Genomic DNA, 20,968 nt, shown 5'->3' on the forward strand with positions numbered 1-20,968 from the left:
AATGTTGTCATTGATCTCACAATTTCTCGGGTTCAGTACGAAGCATTGCTTTTCGTCTGGAATATACTGAACAGGTTATTCCAGTATGTTAGAACATCTCAACATTGCTCAGGTAATCGCATTTGGATATTTCCTCACTTCTCATTGTTCCCCAGAGATATTTACTAGACTTTCGGCTTCACACTCAAATCATTTCCACCTTTCCAACAAAACCCAGTTAGAAAATCCATGAAAGCAAAAATCTGAAGATATTCCCATTTAAATTCCCACGCAAAAGAGTGACCCATCTTGCAAGTTGCTCAATGAAAATTACGAGAAATTAATCGCAGTGACGCAACGTCCACAGAAATACCTCTCCAACCAAGTGGGTAAATTATCTATCTCATATGAAAATGAAGAATATAGCCTTAGCAGAACCACACCACTCTTAGTTCACGCACGTTGAAATCCCCGCTCGTCCAAAGTCCCGCTCGTTGATGGTCTACAGCGAACTAGGCATCAAAATTCCAAGCACCTGGTATTTGTCTTTCCGGATTCTCGACCATATCCCAAAACTCCTTAACCCAGCCCTCATGTATACACTCAGGCTCAACAGTAAACCAGAACTGCCAGTCGCTCTTTGTTGGTCCATGTATAAAACTCAATAAACTGACGGCGTAGCACTGGTCCTCAAAGCGGGGGCGGGAGAGTCGAACCGAGATTAAACCCAAAGAATTGGCATCATCCCGTGTCTTCTTTTCCCACTGACCGTATTCAATTAAATCGATTCCCTCTGATATGATTTGATCGAGCCATGTCTCGATCGAATTTATGAGACATTGTTCAAGGAGATCAAAGCTTGCATTTGCTCTAGGTAAAGAGTCGCACATAACAAATGTAGCCGCACCTTTCAATAATCGAAGAAGAAAACTATGATGGTAGTCTTTATATGTATCTTTTAAGTGGTGATATTTGGAGCCAGCAAGAAAAAGATCATGTATGATAATTAGATGATCTTTCAAATGATCTCCGTACGGTACCACGGTATTCCTGTTGCGCCGAACAACCAGATGATGTGCCATTATAAAACCCAAGGAGTGTGTAATTCTTCTCAGTAATTTGAAGAACTCTGCTTGCTCTAAGTTTTGGACGCAAGCTTCCAAATCCATATTGTCAAGGGTCAACCATACGATTTCTTTCATGTGTATTAATCGGCAGTTGGAAATTCCTAGCACTAAAAGTGCCCGTTCGCGGTGACTTCTGTTGTGAATGGGATTCTCGGTAGATTGAAGTATCCATTTCATTGATTCAGGGGTGAGATAATAGGCGTAATGTAGGAACGTCGGTAAATTACTGATGATATCACAATCGGCCCTGGAAACTAAGTATTGCGTTATTGCAAAAATATCTTCATCGGGAAAAAGCACTTGAAATGGCGATGACCATGCCGGTCTGAGCAGATTCGTGAGTCTCTGCAGCTGTGATGCAATTTTGAGCTAACGATGTGCTATACTTACCGACCAAAAGAATCCTCTATAGTTATGTCCAAGCCACGATTTATCAAGAACTGGCACGTGTTGTGTTTATGACTTTGGGCCCCAATCTTGGAAATTTAGTTAGAACGGTTCAAAAATAACTGAAGGAAAAACTTCCTACATGAAGAATAGTCTGCCCATATATATTAACATCGTACGGGCTTGCCTGCTGTGTTTCAAATAGTTGCTGCATACCAGCCACATCTCCATTACGGGCCAATGTCATTATAGGTGCATCATAATCAACAACGTTGTATATTCTCAATTTGAAATCCCATCCAGATATTGATTGTTGATAGGCACACAGTTCCCATACACCCGAGAAGAAAGGAAGTCGCAGCTTTGCACTAAGGGTCTTCTGATATTTTGATAGTGTTTTTGCAGACCTAGAACCCGAAGTGGTATTCGCACTTGGTATAACCGAAAGATCCGTTGTACTGCTAGATATCTGTTGTTGGGTAGTGATGATAGATGTAGCTGAGTTAAAGCTATGCAAAGTATTTCGAATTTCCACAATCTCTGAGAATTGCTGCGTAGCCAATCTCACTTGTTCATCGTGTCTCGATTTGCTCAAACTCTAGCATCAAGTCAGAAATTTTTAAGTCTAGAAGTAGAAATCATCAATACGCAATATAGTTCTGATGCGCCATCATCATCAATGAATTTGCTCTCCCGAGTCTCTTTTCCATCTTCTCAAGCAATTCCTTTTTCATTACCATCTTGACTCCTCCCCATTTCTTTCTCCGTTTCATTTCATCCTCTAGCTCCTTGACGGCATTGTTCAATATATCCACACCTTTTTGGCACAACCGAAGTGATCTCGCGGCTGCAGGCGATATCGTCTGGCTACCTAGACTGTCCTCGATTTCCATGAGTAGCACATGCGTTATGTCCAATTCATCAAGAATATATAAGATCTCTTCTGGAGCGTGTTTAACGGCCATCCAAAATGATTTGAGTTTCAAGATGCCATCGCCGAGCTGGACAGCTAAGGATATGATGCCAACAGCACTGCCAGCGATGCCGAGGGCTTCCGCCATAATTATGCGAAAGTTCCTCAAGACCTTTGCAATAATATAATTGCTAAATTTGAGGATATTCGCGAAATGATAGGAATGGAAAAATATGACATGACATGTAATGATGAGGAAAAGAAACTGGGAAAAGAATAGATGGAGGAAGATGAGGGGCTCGGAGCCTTGTCATGCATAGCTGACCCCAATGGGAAGGAGCATCCTCTGAGATGAGCCTAGCACCAAATGCGAAGCCTCGCAGTGCGCCTTATTGAGGCTGTACATCCTAGGGTAAAGTAAAGTATCTCATTGGAATAAAAAATCACTGGCTGGTCAAATTTTTCTATTCAACAGATTGTTCCGGAAGTGTAGATTTGAGGCCTATATATAGTGTGAATCTCATTGGACACACAGTCTTGTGTAACATTAGAGTAAGATATAGGGTATTGCATCAACGATTACACACTTCATTCAATCCTCCAAGCATATGAACATCCAAACCCTCTCCCTTCACTTCTCATGATAATCCAACTTCTTCAAAAAATCCCAAGTTTTCTTCAACTTCCCCCCAACATCCACACCATCTTCTCTTCCCCTACCTCTTCTATCTCTCCCCCTGCCGTTTCTATCTCTTCCACCCCTCTCACCCCTTCCACCTTGTTTCCCTCCTCTCGATCTCTCCTTTCCTTTCCCACTTTCTTTTCCACTCCCACCTCTACTCTTATCACTCTCTCCCCGTCGCTTTCTCTCTTTCTTTTCCTGGACTGGAGATGGAGACGGAGGCGCTAAACTTTCACCATCACTCTCCATTTCTCCGTCTTCATTTGCATCTGGATGATTTTCCTCTCCTCCTTCTTCCCCATCACTTTCTTCACCATCAGAACCGGAATCAGTCTCTGGATCTTCTTCCAGTCCCGACTCATCATCACTACCACTCTCACTATCACTATCGTGCTCTTCTCTCATTTGCTCTTGCTCATTTTCCTGCTCAAAAGGTGACTGTCCTGACGGACTCAAACTAATTTCATTATCGGGCTGTGGATGTGCTGATTCTGGCGGACTCATAGATACAGGAGGTCGTTCCTTCTTGCGTGATTTCTCCACATGAGGTTTCTCAACATGATGATTCTTCTCCTTTGATTTTTTCTTTCCGCGAACATCTCTTTGGCTTTCTTCCACTCCCTTATGTGGCCGAGATTTTTGAGTCTCAGGCTTAAGTCTTCGAGATTGTTCTGGTATGTTAGCTGACGGCTGAGGTTGGTGTGGTGCGCGAGGCGCCGGTTGTTGTTGCTGTTCTTGTTGTTGCTCAGGACGTCCATAAGGATTGTTGAACATATCACCCGGTCTATTGTATTGATTATGTCCCGGAGCTTGTGGTGGCATATGAGGGTTATGTGGTATATGAGGGTTATGTGGTATATCACCTGGTCTTTGATATGGATTATGCATTTGCATATGCGCTGCAGGTGCGGGTGCTGGTCCAGGAATATGGGGTTGCCTATTTTGATATTGGTTGTGATCCGGGGGCGTGTGCATTTGCATCTGATTTTGTCCCATGTATGGATTTGGCGCCGCATAGTTTGGATTTTGTGCAGCATAATTTGGATTGGGTGCACCATAGTTAAATTCTGCTACCCCTCTAGCATTCATATGGGCTTGGGGTGGGGCTGTTACAGGTCCAGAAGTAGGAGCAGGCGGAGGAGGATGAACTTGCATATTCCCATCCCGCTCTAGGATCCATCCCAGTCGGACCTTGAGGTCCCGGACCCCCAAAGTTTGATTGCATATCATCTTCTCTCGCAACCAAATCATCATCATAAGTTCCGAATCCACTATCAAGATCGCTGTCATCATCACTATCACTTTCTCCATCCATACATCTTTGATGATTATATCCATTTTCATCATCACTTCCTGATTCGTCATCTGAAGCTGAGTCTGCTTCTGATTCCGAGTCCGAGTCTGATCCGGATTCTGAATCACTTTCTGCATAGGAACTTCTGTGGCTTCTAGACGGTGGAGCTTTATTTCTTAGGCTTTCGGATTTTAAATCCTTACCTCTCAGATCTTGACCTCCTCGCTTACCATTCTCTCCTCGTGCATCTCTTCCATCCTGTCCATAAATCAATCCAGTCCCACCCACACCTCTAGCTGAATTTAGTGGCGACGGGAAACTAGGCGGTCTCATCTCACTTCTCGCCGGCACTACAGGAGGTGGCGTACCCCTCATCTGTTGCTGATGTGGAGAAGGTTGACGCATAGCTTGCGCATGAAATTGATTACCTCTTGCATCATATCTCTGAGCACCTGGATAAGTAGGAGGCGAAGCTTGTGGAACTTGTGGCGCATAATTCATTCCGGATCGTAACTGTGGTTGAGATTGCGAAGGACCGAAATTCGCTTGTGGACCCCGTGGTTGATAAGGGGGGAATTGTGTTTGTTGTTGTGGAGGAGCCCAGGAACTTTGAATCTGAGGCATAGGAGGATGATGAGATGGAGAAGGTGTTCTAGCACTAGCCATCGCTGAGAATGGCGAAAAAAAGCATATGAGGAGCAGTGGCCACGCCGGGGGTTAAACTTGGTGGAAGAAAAAGTTTCGATTTCCCACGCGTAGTCGGTATAGGAGGGACTTCTAATTCTACAGGATCACGTTCGCATGCGAGTTCGAAGCGAGTAGAGCGAGGTCGTGAGAGTTGTTGAGGTGTTGAGGGTATGGGAGCATAGGGTGGTGGGTTTGGCGGCTCACTATTGTCTGTTGCTAGTTCTGCTGCATCTTCGGGAATGGAGGGAAAGGCTGTTGCAGCGGATTTGGCGGAATGGGCGGCTGGGTATGCACTATCTAGCTCTTGAGGTGGGATGTCACTTGGATTGGTTGGGTGTCCATTTTGAGGTGCGTAATTATGTTGACCCATGTAAGCGCGATCGTCATTGGGAAGATAGCTGTAAGAATCCTGTGGAGTTTCCATGTACTGGTTATTCGCAGAATAAGAATTCTCGTTTGCAGGATGATTAATGTTTGGTGGATGTTGAGGATGATCATCAGCAGATTCGCGAACAGAATCTTGATGATCAAGCTCAGATGCTACTGCTGTAGATGAGCGCCTCGAACCTGTGGCAGAAGAATTATCAGGCCCCTCTTCATCTTCACTTCCCTGATCAGATTCTGCATCCGAATTCGAGCGAGTATCAGCATCGGGGTCTTCTTGATCAGAACCATCTTCATTCTCGCTTTCACCATCAGGATCAACACCACTATTTTCCCCATCTGAACTAACCGCAGTGCTTTCATCATCCTTGTCCATCTTCAAAAGGATCCTTTGTCGATGAGGACTACCAGGATCTGCCACCGCTGGTGACTGATTTTGCATCTTCATCTTCGGACCTTGATCTGGTTCAGATTTTTGTTTTCCATTGTCTTTCTGATCTTCCATTTGAATCCATTCTTCTTGTCCAACACCATTCCACCAGTCTACAACACTTTTCCACCACGCAGCACAGCCATTTTCACAACACCCGCACCCATCATCATCACCTATATATGGCTCTTCGTTATGAGATCCACTTGAAGGTGGCTGTCCACCATTGATAGGCCCTCTAGACTTTCCTTTTAGGCCTCTTCTTCTGACACCTCCACTACCGGCCTAGACCTAGCCTCCAGGACCAGGACTTCTGGGAGAGCTAGGCCCTGGAGATATCCGCCAGATTGAAGACGTCCGCGAGGTGGAGGGCTCAACGATCGAGATCTTCAGACATTGCAGGACTGGAGGTCCGCTGCCCATTGGCGAGCGATATGAAGCGCCTCCCATTGGAGATCTCTCTTGAGGCGAATCAACATAAGATCCACTTGCCATAGAACCTCTACGTGATCCTATTGGAGATCCCGTTGGAGACCCCATTGGGGAATCTGGACGGTTACCTGGAGATTGAGGAGGTGATTCCACGGGTGATCCTCCAGGAGATCCTGATGAACCGCCTGGTGACTCAATAGGAGAGCCTTCAGGAGAACCTCCAGGTGATCCTCCAGGTGACCCTCCAGGCGACATTCCTGGTGAAGCACCTGCTATTGAATTGCCCGGTGATAAACTACCTGGAGACCCACGAGGTGAGCCACCACCTGACATCGGCGATGATGGACCCGGAGATCTGCCGCCACCAGGAGGTCCTCTCGACATTGGCGATGAGCCACCCATAGGAGAACGACCACTCATAGGAGAACGACCACCCATAGGAGAACGACCCCCAACCGGTGATCTACCCCCAGAGTATCCACCACCTGGAGGTCCTCTCGACATAGGCGACGAACCACCCATCGGTGATCGACCGCCACCTGGAGAACTATAACCAGGAGCATTTAATGGTGGCAAATTCCTCCTAGGAGAACTATCTCTACCAGATGGTCCCCTACCACCCGATGACGGTGGCCCTCTCCCAGGGGGTCCTCTACCACGAGAAGACGGCGGTGGTTGAGATCTAAACGGTGCACCACCTGAGCCGCCTCCTGGCTGTCTCGAATGACCAGCTGCAGGTACAGGAAGGCGTGGAGAGATGGAGCGGCGATTATTTGATCTAGGATCTGATCGATCAGGAGCACCAGATCCAGGGGGTCGCATTTGTCGACGATCATCTGAATTAGATTGAGGAGGATCCCGTCCATTCGAGCGAGATTGGGGAGGATAATTTGACATGGATCTGCGATCAGGTGCTCTTCCAGGTGGTCTACCGCCAGTGGCAGGATTCATTTTTCCATCACGTCCAGGTAGTCCGTTGGGTCGAGATCTGCCTGGTAAACTTGTTTCGGTAGACAGTGAACGGGGATCATGTCCTGCTCTGTCTAACGGGCGTCCTCTATCATCAATACCTGGTATGGAACGCCCGTTGCTTAAATCTCCAGGACGGCCACGAATTTCATCAGGAGGGATGCTACGTCTAGAAGTCCCATCGGTCGGATCGTCTCTTCGACCTGTTGGAGATGGAAGATTTCTTGCATCCTGTGGCGCACCTCTTCCTTTCTGGCCGCGTCTTCCATCAATGGGGTCATTTTCTTCCCAATCTGAACCGTAGTCTTGTCCTCTATCATTAAGTGCTCTATCAGGAGATTGAGGACGAGATCGAGAGTTTCCAGCTCGATCATCGCCTTTTCGTAGGTTATCGTTTCTTCTGAGGGCGTCTTCTTTGCGTGATGACGCGATCTCCCGTGGAACTCCTGTATTATTTCTATCCCGTTGCTTACCTCTATCCGAAGAATCACCTATCGGAATCGGAATGGGGACACCAGTAGTAGAGGCTTTTGAGATATCGTCGCCATCCTTGCGATGATTCATATTTCGCTTAGTAGGTGAATGTGGCAACAAACTTATCCCTGGTCTACCTGTCCGTTCATCTCCTCTATCTCGTTCTATATCTGCACGTGAAGATCCTAATGGTATTTCCCTTCTTCTCTTCGTCTTGCGGGGTTTGTCTCTCTCGTGACGATCTTTGGTACCACGAAGTTGGTCCACTGGTAGAGGACCACCTCTTCGTGGATTATTCCTAGCATCTTGTAACCGTCTGTTTTCTGCTTCTCTTGCTCTGGTTGGGGAATTTGGATCATCCTCTAATCCCTCCGAATCATGAGACGACCCCTTTGGCTTTTGCCGTCTTGTATTTTCAGGAACATCAAGGCCACGTAATTTGGGTCTTTTACTTGTAGCTTCCGAGCCATTTGGTACAGAGCTAGAACCAGATGCAGTTGGGGGTGCTGAGCGTGTGTTGGATGCTGTTGGTGCCTTGGAGTGTGGTTTTCTAGGCTCTCTATGTTCATGCGGTGGTTTGCGTGAGCTCTCATCTTCACCCCTACCTTTCCTTCTCCCGTGCTTATTACTTCTTCCATCTCTGTCTTGTGGCGAATCAAACAAGGAATCTTTGAAATTATCCATAAAGTCTTCTATAGATTCTGGTCGTAGTTTCCCAATATCTTTAACCTCTGAATTAGTGTCCACATTGAGCATTTGTATATAATTAACCAACATGGGCGCATCGAATCGAGTGTCCTTTGCAACGTCGACCTGGAGGGGTTTAAATTTCACTCCCCTTATCGATGGAGGTTGGGTTGAGCTGGCATGAATAATCCCACATTCTGACAAGTCCAAGTCTTTTCTCAAAGGCGTCACTGAGAGGCATGTACAATGAGTTCCAATATCGTCCGGACCTTCCTGGGCTTCCCTTATGACCAGAAAATTCTGACTCGATAATCCATCTTCATCTTCAAATGCTGTGCTGAATGCCCGACCTTTGTGAAGAATTGCTTGCTGTGAGTTCGATATTCATCCCCTCCGTTCCTTCTGTCTGTATGTCTCGTTTGCTGATCTGCCATCCGTCCTATGTTCAATAATTTAGCATGATTATTTTTGCTTTCAAATCGAGGAATCATACCATGACGATCACGACTTGCATTACCAACACCCATAGGCAGCGATCTATCATTCCGGGTCCCAGCCGGACCTAAAACCTTCCCTATGAATTTATTAGATATGTTAAATGACAAATTGAAATCTCAAGGACACTCATACTTTTGTCTTCAGCGGGCAATGCCCTTCCCTGCCCTCTGGATCTATCCATATTGAAGATTCGTGGAATAATATATATGTAGTAAATATACAGAGAAGTCACATATAAAAGTACTAGAAGAAAAAGAACCAGAAATCTAACCTCACAGTGCATACCTACCCAACGACGAGGAAACCACAGCACAAAAAACATTACACAGAACGGGATACTCACTCCCATAATTTCCCCAAGCGGAGACATATGGAAAAATTTAAAATTACAAGCCAACAAGAAGCTTGACCGCATCGCCTCAATATCAAGGTCACGTTGAGGTCAAATCGAGGTCGGCTCATGCGGCTCGAGCATTGGCGCGCGGTAAAGTTTGTTTAATACACAAGTCAATGAAACTCCCGAAAACATTTATTTATTCATACTCATGAATGACAAGGTTTCAATTGAAGAATTACTGAATAGAAGCACTATCGTATCATAGAACAGATGATACTCTTCTCTAAAAACCACATTAACTATCTTCATGACCGGTACCATTCCTCACGATCCGCGAAAGGCACTCACTCGATGCACGCCGTATCGACGGCCACTTAGCCACTTAGCCACGAGGGAACTGGGTCTAGACCATGTTCCGCGTCTATGACAATTCAGAATATTCCATCGCGGGAACTCATTCATTTTTTTCGTGATGAAGTGGGTTGCGCAGTTGAATGGTAACTTGGATGTTTCTAGTTGTGTGTTAACCTAGGTAGGTATGGAAGACAAATTTCTCGGTACGAGTTTTCCCCGCGCTCACAACATTGCTTGCCTTGCCTCTACGTAGGAGAAAAAAGAGGCCGATTTTGACCACATAAATCTTTAATGAAATCTCTGAATTAATTGAATTATAAATCAACCACAAATAAAACAAATAAATCTGAAAATATCAAATTACTTTTCACCTTTTATTTATACTGATTCTTATCATAGCGAAATAACAGACAGGAATGATCAACTATTTGAAAGAACTCGAAGAATAACATTTCGAATTGAAAAAAAAATCCACAAGAACTGCCATACCATACCATAAGAGCCCCCATCCCAATGATAGCCCCCATCCCAATAATATCCCCAATCTCCCTCCCATCTCCCTCCCCATCTCCCTCCCCATCTCCCTCCCCATCTCCCTCACCATATCCCTCCCCATCTCCCTCCCCATCTCTCTCCCCATCTCCCTCCCCATCCCAACGATATCCCCCATCCCTATCCCCCGCCCCAATGATATCCCCCATCCCAACGATCCCCCATCTCCAAATCAAGACAGCATCAATCAATCAATAAAAATATAACTTCCCATGTGCGACCTACCTACCTACCCTACCTACTCTACTTCCATTCCACTCTTCATCTAGTATGAGAAAATACTCGAATGCTTTAATACCCATTACTACTATCTATCAATTTCAAACGCGAGCAATAGTTATATTCGAGAGTCATTACTTGTGTATCGAGTGCATGTCTTAATGAAGATACAATATGCATACTACACACGAATTTCGCAAACATTTCCCCTCGTCTAGCTAGTCATAACATCAATACGCATATACAAGTCACAGAGCAATCACTCAATCCAAAGTCAATTAGTCATATAAATGAATATGCTAATAATCTCATTTCTATCAAAAGTATTTCTGTCTGGTCATGTATCTTACGTATCTTTCCTCTCTAGAATCTCTTCCAATACCATTTGTCATGCTATCAATCCATCGACTTGTCTCTCATCTCCCCCTTCCCTTCACTATGCACCATCCACCATCCTCTGGATTCAGTACCCATTTCCTCCCAATCAATTCAATACCCATCCAATTCAGATAGAACCCTAAGTAGAAACCCCAATTCGATTCAATTCAACTCCCATCCAGCCAAATCAAATGAAAATAAACTCAAGATCCATCCATACCAACCATTCAAATCAGCTTCTGTAAAACGCGAGATCGGTTTCCATCTGCTATCTCTCCCAGAAAGAAAAAAATCATGATAAAAATATCCCCGGTCAGTCCCGTCCCGGTGTAACGGTCGACCACCCGTCGAGATCTAAGAGCCCTCATCCATCCATCATATTCCACATCCACCAAGCAATTCAATCGAACCCGACCTTTCCATCTTGGAATCCCCCACACATTAACTACTACTCATCAATTCATCAAGAAAGGAAAAATATTGTTGAGAAAAAACAGCGAGTCTGAAAACGTTCGTAAGACTGATTTGGAAAATGCTAAAAAAAGCGCCAACGATAAAAAAAAATGCAAATATGCTAATGCCATGAATTTAAAAGGTTATGAAATGGGACTGTCATTCTGTCCACTGCTTATACGTGATATTTAATGACTGTTATAGCCATAATCATCAGAAGACCAGTCCATTGTCATGTTCATGTTTTGATGCAATTGTTGGTGATGTTGTTGAGGTTGTTGATGGTTTTGGTAGTGGTTTTGTGGTAAGTGGTTGCCAGTACCAGCAGCAGAATTAGCAGCGGTTTGTGCATAGAATGCAATCAAATCCTCGGGAAGAATTCCAGGAAATCCAAGTGGTGCTTGAGGAATGATTTCACCAAAGAGTGGAGCAGGGTTGCTATTTTGTCTTTGTTGGGGTGCAGAAAAGAGTTGGAAATCTTGAACACCATTGGTAGTCATGCGAGTGTTGTTTGGAACAAAGTCTTCAAATCCCTCATCAAAATCTTGCATAGATTTTGGTGTGTAAAGCATGGTATTACCTTCACCGATAGGTGAAATGTGTGCCATTGATTGTGGGTGTTGTTGATGTTGAGCTTGATATGTGACACCCGATGTCTCGAATGCCATGGCATTTTGACCCATGATATCTTGGTAGATTTGGTGATTAGATGGAATCTGAATTTGAGCTGGGGCGCTGTAAAGATCAGTTTGCTCATAAGCTGCCCATTCATCGTTTGGTGGGTACGCTTGCATAGTCTCTTGGAATTGATCTTGAGCACCAAGAACAGATGTGGAGTTGAAAGGAGAATTTGCATCAAATGGCGATTGTCCATCAGGAGAGAAGGAGTTATCCGTGATGGGAGAATATTCCATGTTCAATGATTGTGGGGGTTGGAACAAGTTCATTTCAGCAGGGTATGCTGGCCAAGAAGTCCATGCTGTGGTTGGTGGTGTATAATGAAGTATTTTCATAGAGCATCTCATCATCAGCAATGAGTGGAGATTCAAGGTTAGAATCGCTGCCTGGAGTATGAATGATAGTATTCTGGGGGGTAGGAAGACCATTGGGAATGACAGCAGGTGCAGCAGGTCTGTTCTTTCCGTTGTTCTTCGATCTAATATACTCCCAGCCGTGGGCTTTCTCCATGTGTTGCTTGCAATTCGACTCACGTTTTGATCGGTATGGGCAAGGCTTGAAGTGACACTCGAATAGTGGAGGAGCGGCTGAATGCTTGTCATTTTGATGACGGTCCATCTCTTTCTCGGTTGGCCAACCATATTCATGGTATTTGCACGAAGTAACGGGGCATTTCCAGGGGCGGGAATGGGTCTTCTCGTGTTTGGTCAAGTCACATGGACGCTTGAATGACTTGTCACATCCCTTTTCGCGACAAAATTTAGGGGCGAGCTCAGCAGCAGAAGCATCCTTCTTACGACGTGCCATAGATCTCATCACTGATTCTTCATCTTCAGCTTCTTCGCTCAAGGAGCGCTTGAATCTCATAGACTTGTTGTCATCATCATCCATGTCAACCGGTTGGCCGGTGGCAATGGAAATGGCCTTGCCAGTTTTCTTGTTGATGCGGACAAGTTCAGCGGGTCGACCATTTCTGGTCAGACCACCGTGAAGCTTGACCTCATCTGATCTAAATGGCCAACTGATTAGCAAATTTTCAAACTTGACATTTGAGTATGGAGAAACCTGGGGGACATACGGGTGAGCATCCATCTCGCTAATGGTTTCTCCTTTCTCTTCCTTCTCCTTAGCTTCTCGGACCTGTTCAGCGTATTGCTTAATCTGTTCGACGAGATCGACAAAGTATCCGTTAGTATATGGGCGGGTCGTTTGGGTCGCGTTTGTTCGCGTTCATTAACAAGTTCGACGGTAGCTTGGATGCAGTGAATCGATTCCAGACAAAAGTCGAGGTACAATGAGGCGCTCTTTGTGTACTTCTTCAATTGCGAGAACCAGTGAGTAAAACTCCCAACCAACATCAATAAGGATTTCACTTACAGGTGCGGTAAAAATTAAAGTCTTCTCCAGGTCGCGGAGAGATACGATTTCCTTCTGATGAATTCGTCTGGGGCAGTCTTGGAGGAGGGGATGCAAGTCTTTGAAAGACTCCTTTGCTAGGAGTGGCTTCAAGATATGCTCTTGAATGCGAGCGGTAGTGCGAGCACTAAGTCTAGGAAGGCTTTTGATGGTTGTAGATGGAGCAGCAGCCGATCTAGTTATAGTGGATGGCTTGGTAGATTTGGAGACATTGTCATCGGTGGTTACTTTCTTGTCTGATGATGATGACCCGATGGATGATCCAAGACCGCTGTCTGCATATCTAGGTGTGGTGCGACGGGGACGTGTTGATCGTCTCACAGAAGATTGTTCTGATGGCATAACTCCGTCCATCAATTCGGTATTGTATGATTTGGTCGAGGGGTTCTCCACGTTGACGACACCACGAGGAACAGGATCAGACTCGTCACGGAAGCGACGACGTGAAGTAGAAGATGATTGATTGCCGGCAGCAGTAAGCTCGAATGATTCTATGACATCGGCAGCACGACGCTGGTGTGATTCGACGGCGAAATCTTCAAGATTGGACAATGAACGTTCGAGAGCTGAGAGATTGAATGCACCATCGACTTCGTTTGTAGGAGAAGAAGGTGAGTGGAAAGTGGCACCTTTGCGAAGGGAAGCCATAGTTGTATTAACGGTTGGCCGGCTTGACGTATTCGCAAAAAGAGTCACAGCAGTAGATGTGGTCTTTGAAGTTCTTCGGGGATGTGTGAACGACATCCTGAGTGGTCAGGTCTTGTGGACTTGCGAATTGTTCGAGGACTAGGGTGAGATTGATTAGCCCTGGGAATCTTTTATTCCATGCAAGAAATGTGAGTCACAAATGAGAATGAATCGATCCGTGTCGGGGTGTGGGTGTGGTATAAACGGAGATAAAGTGTATGTAAGAGGTGATAGTAGGTAGCTTCGGTGTGGGAAAGAAGATGGATGTATGGCTGAGATTAATCAATCCATATGAATTGACTTTCGGACCAATAATTGCTCAATCAAGCTCTTGAAGTGAGAAAGTGGATGGAGGAGGTAGGGAGGAGATCAAAGTACGGGGAAAGAATGAATCAAAGCGTACAGATAAGTAGATGTGTATAGTTTGGCGGCACAAATATCACTTTTCGAGGCTGAGAGCCTTTCTCGACGTTGGTTCAAAACAACCTAGCAAAGACGACAATGAGGTTCGTGTCGACTACTCCGACTTCTATTTAGTATGGCGATGTTTGTTTTCCCTTGATCGGTCGAAGCTCTGGTTCATGAAAGATCTCTTGATGGCAGTGCTAAGATGGAGGGAAGAGAAGCGCGAAAGGTCGGGATAGAAGAGGGTCAAGATTAAGGTTTAAAGTGTGGAGGTGAGGTTGTTGCCTAGAAGGGTTGAATGAATTTGACGAATGAGATATAAGATTTTATCAATTTGATAATTATGGGATGGAGAGATGAAGGGAATCGTGAATCAAACAAGCACAACCACAATGACACCGGTCGTGTGTATTGTTTGGGTTAATGTTAAGTCGAGGTTGAACGCGTTAGTAAGATTCGTGGCCGGTGAGGAATTAAATAACGGGAACTGGTTTGTAGGATGTCGATTAAACTTGGCGTGTAGGTACTAGGTGGGTGGTATTGAGAGAGATGGAAGAGAGATGGGTTGGAGAGAGGGAGAGTGAGAGAGGGAGAGTGAGAGAGGGAGAGTGAGAGAGGAAAGAATAAGAGTGAGAGTTGAGAGTTGAGTGTGAGTTGAGTGAGTGAGAGTGAGGTGAAAGATGATACGAAATTTAGATTTGGAGGTTGATTAGCCCATAGATCCGCCTCGTCCGTCGATTCATTAAAGCGGCCATGGATTTCTAGGCAACAGTGAGAATGGGCTTGTCACTTGTGTACCTAGTTAGTTGTTCGCTCAATGAGGAATCAACCAGGATGAGCCAAATTGAAGTTAGCTTGGTAATCCCATTTCACCAGGGAAGGGGTAACTGTGTATGAGTGATGGAGTGAGGGTAATTGATTTGGAGGCGTGGCAATGGTAAGAATTGATATCATTTTTCATTTCATCCTTCACTCTTTCCCTCTGCTGTTCTATTTTATATGCGTCAATTGAAGGATGCATCTCTTACACATATACTCGTAGAAAGAACAGACATTTAACCATGTAGTTACTAGGTAGGCGTTGTATAGAATTAGATATATTACTATCACTACCTACTTGATGCTCAACAATGTTCAACACACTATCATACATATAAGGTCTCCTCAAAGGTTTCCAAAACTCAAACACCACAACATAACATAACATCCAACACCCATCCATTTCCTCCTTCTTCCCAGCAATTTTCCTCTTCGGCCCCCCTCGTACGATACCGAAACCGAGATGAAATCCAAGTTCCAACACTTGGAAACCTCATCACATCCCATTTTTCTTCCATGCAATCTCAAACATCTCCACGACGGCGTCTATCTACTAATCTAGGAAAGCTTAATTACCGATTGAATCTCAAAACAGCAATGAGAAACGGCTTCTTGGAGATATCATTTCCCGTCCCTTCCTATCGCGCTTGTATATCATACACATACACACACACACATACACATACATATTGTTAAGCTCTCAATTTGATGAATAAATACCTCACTATAGTTAACATCTCAATTGCTACCCTCGCCATCTATTCCATCGCTAAACCCCATCAATCATGAAACATCCTAACCCCAACCCCAACCCCAACCCAACTCGCAAGACCCTTCCCGAATCTGTAGTCGCGATCCAGATTCACCATGATCCCAAAGTCGAAATCTCACCCCCTTGATGCTCGCGCGTCTCTCTCCCATTCGACGAACACATGGGCGCCGTCCATGGCTTCCCCGCAATGCAGACCCTGAAGTCAACATGGACTATGCTATGGTCCTTCTGTCGGGTGGTGATTTCGGCGGCCAATAAATAGCCCTGCTGCCTTTGTGTGAGGTTATCTACATACATTTCCACCATGCACGGAATACACAGTTAAACCAACAACTCTGCAGTATTCAACCGCACAGCTAAAAATACACATTTTCAATCCAGAAGCACATAAGGATCCAATCGAGTCAAAATCCATGTGCCACACACCACAATCGGTAATTTCCCCTGAGTGGGAAAGTTCTGTAAAGACACATCTTCTCATTCTCATCCCCATTGAGTGTATGCCCAGCAATTCATACCCAGGTCGTCAGTCAATCTGTAACCAAAAGTGGCAGAATTCCCAGAGCAGTTGTAACCAGCCGGGTGGATTTATAAAATAAAACACAGTAAGAATCCAAATAAACGTGGGAACGGAACGCCATTATGATCACTCACAAGGGGGGCCCCGCCAGATTGTCTCTTCCCAACCATCCTTGTTGAAGTCTCGCGCTTAAACTGTTTAGTGGGATGGCGATGCTATTTCCATCACTTAAGCCTTTTGACATTTAAGCGTAAAAGATCCTTTGATTGTGAATCTATGATGTTGTTTATTTGCTAATTTTCAATCGTACTTTTTGATGAGATGTACTAGATATTCCCGCAAAAAATCATCTAATCACTTCTTTATCCAACTTTCCATTCTCCATTCCAAAAACATAGTGTGATCATGTAACTTTCTCAACTTGGTATAAAGGGGACTCCACTCGAACCAAATTATCGTATGGAATTGATGTCAATTCATTGAAACGATTGTCGATCATTGCAAGCGAAAGCGAAGATAAGAAGAGGATATTAATACCGTACCGTACAGCATTGATGAGTAAACCCCGAGCCCCGTTCCCACGGAAGAAACGGGAAATCCACCTGATCGAAGCTAAAAGAGCGTCAAGTCTTCAAAAATAAGGTGCAAGGCTCAAAGCTTGTCCTTTCCCTTCCCGTCACCAGGGACTGGGGGTGTGTGCAAGAATGAATCGTTTCCCCTTTCATTTTAGTCAACTGTGCGATAGAGACAGGTACAGGTACGGAGGATTGTTTGGGTACAGCAAACGGAGTAAGACGGGCGAATTATCACCCCGAGTCCACTTTAAACTCACCGAATAGTCAAAGAGCCTCAATTTTGCACGGGAGAAACTGGAAAGTCTGAAAAAACCGCAAATCTAAGCCACGCTCGCTGCTTCAAAGAGTCAAATAGATGTATCTACGTATCGAGAGCCAATAAAAGAACAAATGTCGTTGAACTTCGGTGGCAGTTTCGACGACCGGTAGATCCCATATACTTCCGTATCTAATCTTTCTTATTTTTCTCCTTCCGTCATGTAAGGTTATCAGAATCATCATATTTGGCAATCCCCCGCATAATCAATTTTCAATGCTGCTTGGAATGTGATGCTGCCAAAAACACCTTTTGGCCAAGCTCCTGAATTTCATATGGTCTCTTCGTCGTCAGCGAATCTTGGCGACTGACGAGTATGAATACGTTTGCAAAGATATCCATCGTCATACTCTCTAGGTATCAATAATTGTACGCCGTCTAGATCTTAAGATTGATTAACAACTTCCTATTTGGATATGAGAACCTTCATGTCTGCGTCAACACACGTCAACAGAGATCCTACGTATCTCATGAATTGAGTTCCGTAGTGTGCTCAGTGCTTGGCAAGCGAGGTAAGCTTCAACCTTGACATCGGAATCATCCAAAGTTTATCAGGTGTCCAAATTCTGATGTGCGGATCATGCATTTCGCACTCTTCCTCACCCGAGCTCAATTCCCAAGCGATCGAGACGGCGGCGGTCGATGACTCCCATTCGACCACGTCTCCGCAACTTTAAAGTTTAAAGCTTGATCTTCATCAAATCGGGAGGGCCCCTTTGCAAGGATGAGTCAATGCTGGTCCACAAAATGCGATGGCAGTGGACATATAATTGGGACGAAATTTGGTCTTATACTCGAGACACTTTCCATGCCGCAGGGCTGCAGAATTATATCTTCGTCATGATAATGGGCTGCACGGCATAGCTCTGCCATCAAAATTTTCCCCTCTGCCCTGAAGCCCTTTTCATGCCCTTGTGAAGCCCTCGTAAAGCCCTCGTAAAGCCCATACATAACATGTGCCCTTGGCATCGAGCAAAAGTACCTCCAAGTACGAGTATCTCAATATACGTTCTCCAGCCCTAAGAGGTAAAGACTCAAATTATACGGTGGTTCCTTTTCTTGGTTACGCGAATCTCACCATAGTTCCTCAAAATTCCGTATATTGATTAGACCCACCCACACGACCTTACCAGTTTTGAAGCAACAAATTCGTGTTTCGTGCCATCTACTTCCGAAAACTTTTGTTGGTCGAGAAGAGGCTGTGTTAATTGATTGAACCACAGTGCATGTCATCTCGTAGGACGGGCCAATCGCCTAATCAAATCTTCGACAACACAGTGCATCGTTACGATCCGTTCTTCCACACCCGCTGTAAGTTCCTCGTAAGGCTTTCCTTTCCCGTCTGGTGGTCTTCATACAATGAATTTATCATGTGTGACCCTTTTGCTCTCGTTCATCTGTACTGCATGTACTTGTGTCTCAAAAAAAAACGACAATTCGAACATGCTGTGTCGATGACAATTCATGCGATCCAGTAATTCGGAATTTAATTGCTTGGACCGTTTGCAAGCTCATGAGCAGCGGGATTAAAACTCCGCTTGTAAATGATCTTCATAGCATTGACATAGTACGGAGATTTTGTCATCCTCTCATCTTGGTGTGACGACAATTCGGGTTTTCAGGGGGGAGGATATTGAACTAATTGAGGATTTGCTGTTTCGATTATTCAATTGTTCAATTTTCAAGTGAACTACACTTTCTCAACTCGACTTCCCATTTCGAGAAGAGAGCTTCCACCTGGTGTTCTCACGTTACGACCTCTAAGGGTCAGAAAGTGTGATCACGTGGCTTCACAGCATTGACCAAGGAGTTCTGCACTATTCCGCTCTTCTTGAAACATGAAACATTCAGATATCAGACTCTTGCATTGATATCCAAAGTATTGGCTGTCATCATCTCCGCCACCTGAACATACTTGGGATCTCCTTGAGCCTCATCCACTTAAATGTCTCTGTAATTTGCCTTTGCAAACAGAATATCAGTCAAGTATGACCGTGTTTGTTTCTTCATCCGAAGTATGGGATTGAGGGAATCATACGTTTCTTTATTACCATGGAGTCATTCAAGAATTTCTTTATGAATCTACCCTTTTTGTGACTGAAAATAAGTGTTTCTTTCTTTTCTATTACTCAAGGCTCTCTTTCTGCAGTCATTTCATTCTCTCTTTCAGAATAACAAAAAGGATCAACAATCACTCTCTCAGAGTTTCTTTCTTCCTTTGTTCAATCACAAAGATTCTACAGACAATCTTATTATTGAAGCCAATTGTTAATAAATTCGAGAACAACCCTTCTTACTGGACGTACATAAACCATCGCATCCTCGCAACCTTAATCTATCTCTCTTCTTGAAACCATACTCCAACTCAAACTCAAATTCCATATCTCAAACAGATTACCTCGATAAATCAATCATTATGTTGTTCAAGACAATCCAAATCACTCTTTTCTCGTCCCTCGCCATTGCGTCGCCTATTACTTCGAATAACCTCATCCTTGGACGTGCTACTCAGCCGAAAACCATAGTTGGTGGAATCTCCGGCGCCTTGACCGACTGCAGTACCGCACCTTTCCCAGCTGAGTGCGCAACCCTCACTCAAGCAGCAAAGGGTATTACTATAGCTTTCGGAAACAAAGAATTTACTGCTGCAGAAATGTGCGCCATGATCGCACTTATGTCGTTTTGAAAGCGTGGAATTTCCAATACAACATCAACCACAGGCCCCGGTCGTCAGGCCAAGGAACAAAAAACATGCAAATGGCGAAAATAATCTTCCAATACGACGCGCAATCTATTCCCATTCCGCCCATCAAGAATCCTCCTCGCAAAGATCCACCACAGCTACCACCATCGATGGCTTGTCGGACGACAAGGTTGAACGAGATCCGAGCTTTGGTTTTGGTTTTGACGAGTACACATGGGGAGCACACCATGGTTTTGAAGACATTCTGTGCTGATGCTCGAAACAGCTCTCAAAACAGGTACCGTAGAAGGATGGCAAGCATATATGAAGTGCGTTGGAGTTGATCCCCGCTGATCCTAGCGCGATTGGCCTACTGGACTAAAGCCAAGGCCACGATGGCATTTAAGAGGATAGCTCTTCCGCTGTGCGGATATGCGAGACGATTCTTTGAATTCTCATCTTTTTCTTTGTACATAATCCGTTTCTTTTTTCTACATGATACCATCTTTATTCTTTTGTGTTTCGGGCAGACACACATATTGGCTAGGTAGCTAAATATTACATAGATAGACAAATATCACGCGTGATTTACATGCAATTCTTTACTTTTATATGCTTTTCTTCGTTTTGAAACTTCAAGTACTTACTTGATACCAATTATGCTCAGTTCTGTAACACATACCCAAACTCTGATTTCAAATTGAACATTCATCATTCTCCCATCACACCACACCTCTTATTCACCATTGACAGAATCATCATTCCAGATCTCATTTACATTTGACTTCTCAAATCCCCCCCCCCATCCACAAAATCACTATTCTCTAAACTAACATTTCCTACCTCCTACCTCCTACCTCC

At 44.6% G+C, this 20,968-nt stretch overlaps 5 protein-coding genes across 5 annotated transcripts; 1 reads left to right on the plus strand and 4 right to left on the minus strand.

The window, feature by feature from the left end:
- Positions 1-491: 491 nt before the first annotated feature.
- On the minus strand, positions 492-2,554 carry EAF02_008171 (uncharacterized protein; the record flags this gene model as incomplete). The annotated part of the gene is made up of 4 exons (XM_038904219.1): positions 492-1,457; positions 1,497-1,546; positions 1,629-2,089; positions 2,142-2,554. 4 exons carry the CDS (start codon positions 2,552-2,554, stop codon positions 492-494), a joined length of 1,890 nt encoding a protein of 629 aa, XP_038755941.1.
- Positions 2,555-3,037: 483 nt separating this feature from the next.
- EAF02_008172 (uncharacterized protein) lies at positions 3,038-9,124 on the minus strand (the record flags this gene model as incomplete). Its single annotated transcript, XM_038904220.1, has 6 exons — positions 3,038-4,257; positions 4,280-5,050; positions 5,136-6,131; positions 6,189-8,810; positions 8,939-9,019; positions 9,076-9,124. The coding sequence occupies 6 exons, from the start codon at positions 9,122-9,124 to the stop codon at positions 3,038-3,040; spliced, it is 5,739 nt and encodes a 1,912-aa protein (XP_038755942.1).
- A 2,300-nt stretch (positions 9,125-11,424) lies between these two features.
- EAF02_008173 (uncharacterized protein) lies at positions 11,425-12,150 on the minus strand (the record flags this gene model as incomplete). Its single annotated transcript, XM_038904221.1, has 1 exon — positions 11,425-12,150. One exon carries the CDS (start codon positions 12,148-12,150, stop codon positions 11,425-11,427), a length of 726 nt encoding a protein of 241 aa, XP_038755943.1.
- A 34-nt stretch (positions 12,151-12,184) lies between these two features.
- Positions 12,185-14,074, minus strand: EAF02_008174 (uncharacterized protein; the record flags this gene model as incomplete). Its single annotated transcript, XM_038904222.1, has 4 exons — positions 12,185-12,923; positions 12,993-13,075; positions 13,153-13,230; positions 13,292-14,074. 4 exons carry the CDS (start codon positions 14,072-14,074, stop codon positions 12,185-12,187), a joined length of 1,683 nt encoding a protein of 560 aa, XP_038755944.1.
- A 5,766-nt stretch (positions 14,075-19,840) lies between these two features.
- On the plus strand, positions 19,841-20,461 carry EAF02_008175 (uncharacterized protein; the record flags this gene model as incomplete). The annotated part of the gene is made up of 3 exons (XM_038904223.1): positions 19,841-20,079; positions 20,145-20,335; positions 20,394-20,461. 3 exons carry the CDS (start codon positions 19,841-19,843, stop codon positions 20,459-20,461), a joined length of 498 nt encoding a protein of 165 aa, XP_038755945.1.
- Between the last annotated feature and the right edge of the window lie 507 nt (positions 20,462-20,968).

This window comes from Botrytis sinoallii (assembly GCF_014898435.1).
Source record: "Botrytis sinoallii strain Bc 23 chromosome Unknown BSIN_015, whole genome shotgun sequence".
NCBI classification, from domain to species: domain Eukaryota; kingdom Fungi; phylum Ascomycota; class Leotiomycetes; order Helotiales; family Sclerotiniaceae; genus Botrytis; species Botrytis sinoallii.